A 12,192-nucleotide genomic window follows, 5' to 3' on the forward strand; every position below is an offset into this window, starting at 1 on the left:
TATTACGGCCAGAGTGGTTGTTCTAGGTACTGATTTCTCGGGATCTATGCACCCAAATTGCGTGAAAATGTAATCACATGTCAGTTCTAGTATAATATATTTGTCCAATGAATACTCGTTTATCATCTGCATTTCTTCTTGGTGTAGCAATTTTAATGGCCAGTAGAAGCTGGTGTGTCAGTGGGGTGATTATCTCAATGCTCACAGCAGTTTTGCTTGATTGGCATACCAATTCTGGCCTGTATGACTTTCGAATGGAAATTTTTGATTGCTGCTAATAGTTTGTCAGTTTGACTCTCGGGTGTCTGTTATGGAGACCCATGGAAGAAGGTACTCTTAATACTATATTTTCACAACATATGCAGAATGGCGTGATCTGTACAACCACAAAATGTTAACAGGGTGTTGTTTCTTGTTTGCTTAAATACTATTGTATAGAAGCCTCAGTTTTTTTAAAAAATTATTTATTTATTTATTTATTTTATTGCCAGCACAAAACAGTTTTATTCTATTGAACTGTTACAGATAAAACATAACAGGAAGATAGCGGAAAGAGTAATGATTTGGTCAGAGAAAGAAGCTTGTGCCAAAAATGTTACACAGATTGGCACTTCTCAGTGTGGAGCAACAGCTGTCATCAATGTACTGGTAAGTGTATCACACATTGATTTTGGGGACGTTACAGGGGAAAAAAATTATTTATTGACGATCTCTCACAATATTTAATCTAATCAAAATCTTCAATTTGCTGTCAAAATTTTGGATAACTTTTCATCTTTTCTGTTTTTTAAATAATGTAATAAAATACCAGTTACCAGCGTCTTCCATTCACATTATTTTGGCAATGTGACTCATTCTCTTCATCAGGTGCTACCTGAGACTGCTAGTTGAATGGAACAGGTCCAGTGTTTATGCTTAATGTCTCCCCTCTCCATAATTGCTTCTGGCACTTGATGCAAGACAATGAGTCACATCAAAATATTGTGCATGGACAATCCTAATATCCGGTAGAACACTGGACATCTCAAGATGTCAACAGATCACCGAGAAAGCCTGAAGAATTACAATATAATAAAATGTTAGAAGTGTGTAAATAGTAATTCTATTACACAAAGAGAAGAAATTTCTATCCTGTTTGTTACTTTGTGTAGATATTTATTTTGAACAGGCACTATTGTAGATGGATGCCTGTAATGTCGAAAAGATTCGAGTTTCTAGAAAAGTGAAGAAGCTATGAATGAAGGTGATCTTTCATATTCCTTCTCCGACTTGTGTCTGTTGGCTAATGTAAATGTCCAGTTTATACACATTGTTTCTGGCATACAATGAGATGACAAGAGTCATGGGATACCTCGTAATATCATGTCGAACCTTCTTTAGCCCAATGTAGTGCAGCAACTTGATTTAGTATGGACTCAACAAGTCACTGGAAGTCCCCTGCAGAAATATTGAGTCTTGCTGTGTCTATAACTGTCCAGTGCAGGACTTTTTGCACAAACTGACCTCTCGATTATGCCCCATAAATGTTTGATAGGATTCATGTCGGGTGATCTGGGCGGGCAAATCATTGGCTTGAATTGACCAAAATTTTGCAGCACTGTGCTAACAGAAATGTTCATCGAATGTTCCACATTGATTTCTGCGGTTATTTCACACAGTGTTGCATGCCTGTTAGCACTGACAACTCTACACAAATGATGCTTCTCTCTGTCATTAATTGAAGGCTGTCGGCAATTTCATTGTCTGTGGTGAGAGGTAATGCCTGAAATTTGATATCCTCAGCACACTCTTGACCTTGAGGATCTCAGAGTACTGAATTCCCTAATGATTTCCAAAATGGGATATCTATTGCATCTAGCTCCATCTACTGTTCTGCACTCAAAGTCTGTAATCCCAGTTATGTGGCAATAATCATGTCGGAAACCTCTTCACATGAATCACCTGAGCACAAATGACAGCGTTGCCAATGTGTGCACAATACTACCGCCATGTGTATATGTGCATTTTGCTGTCCCGTAACTTTGTCCACCTCAGTGTAATGTTTATATTATGAAAATTAGTAAACTATTCTTGATGGGAAGTTTGAAAAGGGTTCAAAAAATAATTTGCTCTTAAGATGGATGATTCATTATTAATAATTTCTTATGCCCTTATTCCACAAAATATTGCTGAGATATATGGAATTTGTTATAGGAAACAATGACAGGTTTTGATGGTTAATAATTTTATACTTAATAATACCAATTATGGAAAAAGTCCAATAACGGTATTCATATCACATTATCTTGGGTTGACTGTCATGAGGTTCCTGCTACTGAATCCCCGCATTGTCACATGTTGATAGAGTGACTTTTTAATTATAAATTACTATGCATTGCATATTGTCAAATTTTACTTTAGTTTTTAGTACTAGTTTAGAAATAAGGTACACGTCTTTGATTAGTGCCTTTTTTGGATAACTGCAGCGGTTTCTGGAATGCAACATGAGTGAAAAAGAGTGCTCCTCATATGCTCCTGATATGAATCTCTCACTAGATTCAATGTAGGATTTGAGTTGTGAATTATTATAATCACTGAACAGTGCATGAATAACAAAACAATTCCAAATGCTTTATTTCTGTGTGTAATTGTAAGTCAAATGTCATCTATGTTTCATTTATTTATTGATCATTCCACCAATTAATTCATTAATTGTAGAATATATGCCCTGCAGTTTCAAGTTTCATCACTCACTCTCATTGTGCATTTTCTCTATAGAATACCTTTTCTTTACTAGTGAAATTTATCCATGATGATCATTATTGAACAAAGCTTTGCTGTGAGTCATATACCTCTTGAAATTTTCTCTCTGTAACTGCTAAGAAAGTAAGAAAGGCAGAGGAATATAAGTTGAATATGATTTGGGGATCTGCAGGATGAGTTATATCAATACATGTCTGTGTTGAAAAGATACAGGAGAGGAATGAAACACAGCACATTAAATTATTGCTTTTGTCATAACTTTACCAAATTCATCTACTACTGTAGTCTGATCAGAATTGTTTTAGGATTGACACTTTGAACTGGAGTATGTAGAGGCTCAAAGCAGAGTTACCAACTCCTGCATGGAACAGATGTGTGATATTACATTTCATTCAGCTTGCTCATATTTGCAAGCTATTCTGTGTACTAAGTTAGAGTTGGCATCAATGTCTTCTGGGAGAAATGCATAATGTTTTCATCTTAGATTTCTTTGTGGCAAAAACTTTTTAAGACAGTATATGGAAAGGCTCCCGGAGTAGACAACATTCCATTAGAACTACTGACGGCCTTGGGAGAGCCAGTCATGACAAAACTCTACCAGCTGGTGAGCAAGATGTATGAGACAGGCGAAATACCCTCAGACTTCAAGAAGAATATAATAATTCCAATCCCAAAGAAAGCAGGTGCTGACAGATGTGAAAATTACCGAACTATCAGTTTAATAAGCCACGGCTGCAAAATACTAACGCGAATTCTTTACAGACGAATGGAAAAACGGGTAGATGCAGACCTCGGGGAGGATCAGATTGGATTTCGTAGAAATGTTGGAACACGTGAGGCAATACTGACCTTACGACTTATCTTAGAAGAAAGATTAAGGAAAGGCAAACCTACGTTTCTAGCATTTGTAGACTTAGAGAAAGCCTTTGACAATGTTGACTGGAATACTCTTTTTCAAATTCTAAAGGTGGCAGGGGTAAAATACAGGGAGCGAAAGGCTATTTATAATTTGTACAGAAACCAGATGGCAGTAATAAGAGTCGAAGGGCATGAAAGGGAAGCAGTGGTTGGGAAAGGAGTGAGACAGGGTTGTAGCCTCTCCCCGATGTTATTCAATCTGTATATTGAGCAAGCAGTAAAGGAAACTAAAGAAAAATTTGGAGTAGGTATTAAAATTCATGGAGACGAAGTAAAAACTTTGAAGTTCGCCGATGACATTGTAATTCTGTCAGAGACGGCAAAGGACTTGGAAGAGCAGTTGAACGGAATGGACAGTGTCTTGAAAGGAGGATATAAGATGAACATTAACAAAAGCAAAACGAGGATAATGGAATGTAGTCAAATTAAATCGGGTGATGCTGAGGGAATTAGATTAGGAAATGAGACACTTAAAGTAGTAAAGGAGTTTTGCTATTTGGGGAGCAAAATAACTGATGATGGTCGAAGTAGAGAGGATATAAAATGTAGACTGGCAATAGCAAGGAAAGCGTTTCTGAAGAAGAGAAATTTGTTAACATCGAATATAGATTTATGTATTAGGAAGTCATTTCTGAAAGTATTTGTTTGGAGTGTAGCCATGTATGGAAGTGAAACATGGACGATAACTAGTTTGGACAAGAAGAGAATAGAAGCTTTCGAAATGTGGTGCTACAGAAGAATACTGAAGATAAGGTGGATAGATCACGTAACTAATGAGGAGGTATTGAATAGGATTGGGGAGAAGAGAAGTTTGTGGCACAACTTGACTAGAAGAAGGGATCGGTTGGTAGGACATGTTTTGAGGCATCAAGGGATCACAAATTTAGCATTGGAGGGCAGCGTGGAGGGTAAAAATCGTAGAGGGAGACCGAGAGATGAGTACACTAAACAGATTCAGAAGGATGTAGGTTGCAGTAGGTACTGGGAGATGAAGCAGCTTGCACAGGATAGAGTAGCATGGAGAGCTGCATCAAACCAGTCTCAGGACTGAAGACAACAACAACAACATGGAAAGTTTACAAAAATGCATTTCCCAATGTCTTTTTCAAATTTTCAACGTGCAACAAACTTTTTTGTTGTTGGATTTAAGTGAACACATTATAAGAATGAAATCTTAAAAATGCATCATATTTTCACCTACTTCAATCTGGCACACTGTCAAAGATATATTAACATCGGATAATTTTAGTTGAATGTGATACGTGGTACTGCACTTGCCCATTTGGTTTCAAGGAGAGAAACAAGCATTAGGTTTATAATTAATTTGTTGTTATGTGTTATAAAAGTGTCTACTTATTTCTGACATAAAAAAAATTATGCCGTTTAATTGAGATGAGAAAACTTACCTGTTTTGAAGAGAGAAGACTAGTGGTAACAAAATACACTACTTCAGCAGTGCAAAAATTAAAATGTAATCAGAGGTATTTTGTTTGTATAATTATTACTGAGTTCCTAAAATGAATTACATTTGCACTCAGCTTCTGATAACAGCCTTATTAACAGTGAAACATGAAACTATATTTTGCTATGAAGGTACTTCAACTGCACTGACCAAACATTCAGCTAAATCCAACTGTGCATCTTATTTGTGGTGTCATATGGAAAACTCTACTGGCATTACTATTGTCACTATTGCATAGGCTTGAAGTTAGACTGTCACTGCCATTATTTAATGACAATTTATTTCTGATAGTAAAAATAACTTCCAAACAGCTTTGTTGCTGAGTGCCTTTACAGCAGCTCTTTTTTTTAATTAAGGTAAAATTTAGTTGGGGTCCATATCAATTCTGTTGGGTTGAAATGGCAGTGACAGTGTGCCCACACATTTTTGTCAGCTCATTGATTTTGTACCTGAGTAATCATAGTTTGTGGATAGATATTAGTTCCATATGCTCCATCTTTCTAAGAGTATCAGTTACTTGAAAATTTCAACATGGAAGCCAATCCCCTACCTCCTTCTTTTGCTTTGCCATGGTTGTCATCAACAACAGAGTAGTTGGTAGTATTATCAAGAACAGTTGTTGACAGTGTAGGCATATAATGTTTAAACCATTTCCCTTGACTGACTTCATATGACATGTTTTGGATAAGAAAGTGACATTGAAATTACCGTTGCTTCAGCTACAGCTCTCATGACATTGACTGAATGCATGCTGTGTCTTCCTTGTAAGCCTCACTCTACTACTTCCTTTGTAGCTGTCAATCCTAAAGTAATTTTGAGCAGGTTATAGTATTGTTCCTGTGGATGTTGATGTCACCAATGTAATCGCATTTGTCTGAACTATTACTGCACAGTTTTTACAGTGGAAGTCTTTATCAGAAATGAAGTTAGTCAGGTACTGGCCTCCAAGGCCCATGTTCCAAGAACTACTTTTTTTCTATTTTCTTCCAAATTTTACCATTTTTTCATGTCTGTTTCCATAACTTTGTAGTTTCCTTTCTTATATGCTACCATTTTCTTCCTCAGACATATTGCAGCATAATCAGGAAAAGGTGTGTGTTGTAAGCAGCAAAACTTTCCTTGAGAATTACCAACAAAAGTCAGTGGGATATCGCAAAGTCACCACTGTCAAAGTGTCAGTCCAAATAGCATTGGTTTAAATTACAGTTCAGCGAAACTAGTTTATTTATTTAACCTTGTCTGATTAGGGCCATCAGGCCCTATCTTAAATCAGACTAGGGTTTCACGTATACAGTGACTTTTTTACATCATAATTTCCTAAGACATAGCAATTTTAATATAACAAATAGTGTTACAGTGATTTGAGTGTGAACTGGCAGTGATGATGATGATGATGATGATGATGATGATGATGATGATGATAATTATAATAATTATAATAATTACAGTGGCAGATATAAAATGAATTTGTAGGTGTACAGGATAGATGTTTCCTGATACAGTGACCTCCGGGGAGAGGAAATTTAAGGAGACTGCACCAACTAAGAAGACTTGGGAAAGAGGAAGATATGATAGGTTAGAAGGATGTTCAAGGGTAGCAAGTGCATATAGGGGCAATGGTAATTCATATTATTGCTTTAGTAGAAATGTCATTAACTGTCTTCAGAAGCTGGAGACTTTATTCAGTTCTCCAATATAATGTGGGCGGTTATTTCAGAGCTGGGTTCCTGTTGTGGAGAATGACTTTGAGAAAGTGGCTGAACAATGTAGTGGTACAGAAAGGATTATGCTCTGATGCGAGCAGGTGTTTGTACTAAGTTGTTCAGGTAAGAGCATTAAGGTTGTGGAGAGATACTAGAGACAGTGTTAATTGATAAGACAGTAGAGAAGACAGAGGGTGTAGAAGTCTCTGCACCGTCTGCACGCAGCCAGGATAGCTATGCATATGGTGGTAAAATATGATAAGAGAGCCGAATATCACGAGTGTAATGAATACAGCCATTCATAACGAGTTCCAGGTGCTATGAGCTTTCCTGAGAAAGGCCTTACAGAATGTTGTCGTGGTCTTCACAAACTTCTCTACTCCCCAATCCTATTCAATACCTCCTAATTAGTTATGTGATCTACCCACCTAATCTTCAGCATTCTTCTGTAGCACCACATTTCAAAAGCTTCTATTCTCTTCTTGTCCAAACTATTTATAGTCCATGTTTCACTTCCATACATGGCTACACTTCATACAAATACTTTCAGGAACGACTTCCTGACATTTAAATCTATACTCGATGTTAACAAGTTTCTCTTCTTCAGAAATGCTTTCCTTGCCATTGCCAGTCTATATTGTATATCCTCTCCACTTCGACCATCATCAGTTATTTTGCTGCCCACATAGCAAAACTCCTTTACTACTTTAAGTTTCTTATTTCCTAATCTAATTCCCTCAGCATCACCCGACTTAATTCGACTACATTCCATGATCCTAGTTTTGCTTTTGTTGATGTTCATCTTATATCCTCCTTTCAAAACACTGTCCATTCCGTTCAACTGCTCTTCCAAGTCCTTTGCTGTCTCTGACAGAATTACAATGTCATCGGTGAACCCCAAAGTTTTTATTTCTTCTCCCTGGATTTTAATACCTACCCCGAACTTTTCTTTTGTTTCCTTTACTGCTTGCTCAATATACAGATTGAATAACTCCCTTCCCAACCACTGCTTCCCTTTCATGCCCCTCGACTCTTATAATTGCCATCTGGTTTCTGTACAAATTGTAAATAGCCTTTCGCTCCCTGTATTTTACCCCTGCCACCTTCAGAATTTGAAAGAATGTATTCCAGTCAACATTGTCAAAAGCTTTCTCCAAGTCTACAAATGCTAGAAATGTAGGTTTGCCTTTTCTTAATCTAGCTTCTATGATATGTCGTAGGGTCAGTATTGTCTCACGTGTTCCAACATTTCTACGGAATCCAAACTGATCTTCTCCGAGGTCGGCTTCTACTAGTTTTTCCATTTGTCTGTAAAGAATCCGCGTTAGTGTTTTGCAGCTGTGACTTATTAAACTGATAGTTCGGTAATTTTCACATCTGTCAACACCTGCTTTCTTTGGGATTGGAATTACTATATTCTTCTTGAAGTCTGAGGGTATTTTGCCTGTCTCGTACATCTTGCTTGCCAAATGGTAGAGTTTTGTGAGGACTGGCTCTCCCAAGGCCGTCAGTAGTTCCCTTGCAGAATAACATTGTTTTAATCAATAATTGGAAGTATAAGGGCTTCTACAAGTTTCTTTTTGTGTCAAGAAGAAATAGCTTTTCATATTTTTGTAGGGCGTGGAGAGATTATGATGCCTTCTTGCACATGCAGTTACATGCTCAGCCCAGTGTAGATTTACATCTTCTCTTAGACTCTTTGCCAGAGGAGGAAAGTTGGTATTTGTCCCATTCAGGGTTAAAGATGCTAGGGATTCCTGATATTTTGGGCTAATGAGCCTAGAATGACCAACCAGTGGCACTTGGGTTTTGGATGCGTAGAGCTGTAACCCTGTATCCTGCACCTATTTTGATAGTGCACATAGGTCAGTATTGAGATACTCGATAACTGTCTTCAGATTTGTGGGTCTTGCTCTTAGATGCATCATAAATGTGGTATTTGCTGTAGGACAAAGCTGATGACGCATCATTTATGCTTAATGAAGAAAGTTTATAGGACCCCAATAGTGAATTCTGGGGACTACTTGATACTGCCTTCCTTCATTATGACTTTATGTTGTCAGACATGATGCATTGCTGGTGAGATGTCAGGTATGAGCAAAACCTTTGCACTGCATTTGGTGAGAAATTTATGCTGCTAAGTTTGGCAAGCAAAATGTTGAAATTAATAGTGTCAAAGGCTTTGTTGGTGTCTAAGTGGCATCCATGGCAAGTTTCACCTCATCTGTTACCTATATTAAGGCAGATGTTGTGTTGCAGTGTTTATGGGAACCTGATTAATACTTGTTTAGTAGGTTGTTTGTATTTAGCGAGTTTGTTAGCTGGTCGTAGCATATATTTTCTAAGGCCTTGGACAGTGCAAGAATAATGGTAGCTGCTCATGTGTACATAGCCAGTTGGTTTTCATGCTTTCTTAGGCTACTTGACATTAGTTGCAGAACAGCTGATAAATCTCAGGATTGTGTCCCACCCTTAATTGTACAGTAAATATCTATCACAAGACTCCAGTAAGAGGTGATGAGTTTATGTTTGCATCTGGGTCATCCATAGGAGAAAGATTTATATTTGCATGACTGAAAGCAGGAGAGGCATAGGGATAGCCTTGGATATTTTGTAGTTTCAGTAGGCAGTGCAATACTACTTGTTTTGGAGGGTGGGATTTTATGTAGGACATCTCTCACCTAGGGACATTGACAGTTCTGAATTTAGTGTGGACCACACTAAAATAGAATTTGTCCAAGTGCCTGATTTATTCTTTATAATAGGTCAAGAGGAGGAGGTGTACTTGGGACAGGCCAGGAGATGTGGGAAGATAGATTATGTCATGATCACACAGAGAGTCCAAAATCAGAGAATTGATTAAAAGGCATACCCAGGAGAAGATATAGACTCAGATCACAGTTTCATATTGATGAAGAGTAGGCAGAAGTTTAAGAGACTAGCCAGTAAAAATCAGTTTGCAAATAAGTGGAATATGGAAATACTAATAAATGTAGAGATACACTCACGGTTTTCAGAGGATATAGATATTGCAATAATGAGTGGCTAAGTAGGCAGTCATCTGAAGGGGAGTGGACAGCTGTAAAAAGAGCAATCACGACAGGTATTGGAAAGGAAAACATAGGTACAAAGAAGGTAACAGCAAAGAAACCAAGGGTAACAGAAGAAATACTTCAGTTGATCGATGAGAGAAGGAAGTACAAAAACATTCAGGGAAATTCAGAAATACAAATCGCTAAAGAATGAAATAATAGGAAGTATAGGGAAGCTAAGATGAAGATTATCAAATGAGACACTTAAAGTGGTAAAGGAGTTTTGCTATTTGGGGAGCAAAATAACTGATGATGGTCGAAGTAGAGAGGATATAAAATGTAGACTGGCAATGGCAAGGAAAGCGTTTCTGAAGAAGAGAAATTTGTTAACATTGAGTATAGGTTTAAGTGTCAGGAAGTCGTTTCTGAAAGTATTTGTATCAAGTGTAGTCATGTATGGAAGTGAAATGTGGACGGTAAATAGATTAGACAAGAAGAGAATAGAAGCTTTCGAAATGTGGTGTTACAGAAGAATGCTGATGATTAGATGGGTAGATCACATAACTAATAAGGAGGTATTGAATTGAATTGGGGAGAAGAGGAGTTTGTGGCACAACTTGACAAGAAGAAGGGACCTATTGGTAGGACAAGTTCTGAGGCATCAAGGGATCACAAATTTAGCATTGGAGGGCAGCATGGAGGGTAAAAATCGAAGAGGGAGACCAAGAGAGGAATACACTAAGCAGATTCAGAAGGATGTAGGTTGCATTAAGTACTGGGAGATGAAGAAGCTTGCACAGGATAGAGTAGTATGGAGAGCTGCATCAAACCAGTCTCAGGACTGAAAACAACAACAACGGAAGCAAGACTGAAGAAAAATCAAGACACATTAATAAGATTTGTCAGTCTGGAGAAAGCACTCTACAATGTAAAATGCTACAACATATTTGAAATTCTGAGAGAAATAGGGGTAAGCTATGTGGAAATATGGGTAAGATACAATATGTACAAGAACCAAGAGAGAACAATAAGACTTGAAGACCAAGAATGAAGCACTTAGTTTAAAAAGCCCCTACTGTTAAAGCTATACATCAAAAAATGGATGACTGAAAGGTTTAAGAATTGGATTAAAATTCACGGTGTAAGAAAATCAATGATAAGATTCACTAATGACATTTAGATCCTCAATGAAAGTGAAGAAGAATTGCTGGATATGGATACAGAGTAAATCGGAGAAAGACAAAAGTAGTGAGAAGTAGCAGAAACAGCAACAGCAAGAAACTTAACAAAAGAGTTGTGGATCATAAAGTAGATGAAGCTGAGGAATTCTGATACCTAGGCACCAAACTAACCTGTAACGGATGGAGCAAGGAGGGCATAAAAAACAGTTCAGCACTGGCAAAAAGAACATTCCTGGCTAAGAGAAGTCTAATAGTATGAAAGAGTAATCTAATAGTATGAAAAATAGGCCTTAATTTGGAGAAGAAATCTCTGAGGATGTACGTTTGGAGCACACCATTGTTTGGTAATGAAACTTGGACAGTGGAAAAACTGACACAGAAGAGAATTGAAGCATTTGAGATGTCGTATTACAGAAGAATGTTGAAAATTAGGAGGATTGATAAGGTAAGGAATCAGGAGGTTCTCTGCAGAGTCAGCGAGGAAAGGAATATATGGCGGAAAAAAACTGATAAGTAGAAGGGACATCTGCTAAAACATCAGGGAATAACTTCTGTGGTATTAGAGGGCAATGTAGAGGATAAAAACTGTTGAAGAAGACAGAGATTGGAGACATTCAGTAAAATATTGAAGATGTAGGCTGCAAGTGTTACTCTGAAATGAAAAAGTTGTTACAGGAGAGGAATTCGTGATGAGCTGCTTCAAACCATTCAGAAGCTTGATGATAAAAAAATTCTCTTCTTCAGGAACTGTTTTCTTGCCATCACCAATATACATTTTGTTTTGCCTCTAGTTCTGCCATCATTTGTTATTTTATTAAAAGACATCTTCTATACACCATGAGGTGCACTAGATATGTTTTATTTTTCTAAACTGGTTTTCAGGCTTATAACCTATCCTCAGTGGTATCTGCCACTCACTTTACTCGCAATGCACAGAAATTTGTTGTGGAGAAGTGGTGTAACTATAACTCCCACCAGAACCACTTGAGAGCTCCAAATGCATTCTTCCTCTCACGCCAGAGTGTAGGGTGTTCACGGGAATAGAGGTATAAGTCAGGTGGCAAGACCACGGGACCTTGTTGTTTTGCTTGTTTATTTATATATGCTCTAAAATCAAAAAGGCATTGTAACAGTGCTAGTAAGTATTGGCATTG

The 12,192-nt window shown here is 37.5% G+C and overlaps 1 protein-coding gene across 1 annotated transcript in view; it reads left to right on the forward strand.

Annotated features, from left to right (window-relative positions):
- LOC126272570 (uncharacterized) overlaps positions 1–12,192 on the forward strand; it is a 90,118-nt gene that overhangs the window by 21,182 nt on the left and 56,744 nt on the right. The window contains exon 2 of the mRNA XM_049975493.1: positions 526–648. Within this exon, the coding sequence (XP_049831450.1) occupies positions 526–648 (123 nt within the window). The remainder of the gene's footprint in view (positions 1–525; positions 649–12,192) is intronic.

The sequence above is a fragment of the Schistocerca gregaria genome, chromosome 5 (genome assembly GCF_023897955.1).
Source record: "Schistocerca gregaria isolate iqSchGreg1 chromosome 5, iqSchGreg1.2, whole genome shotgun sequence".
Classification (NCBI taxonomy): domain Eukaryota; kingdom Metazoa; phylum Arthropoda; class Insecta; order Orthoptera; family Acrididae; genus Schistocerca; species Schistocerca gregaria.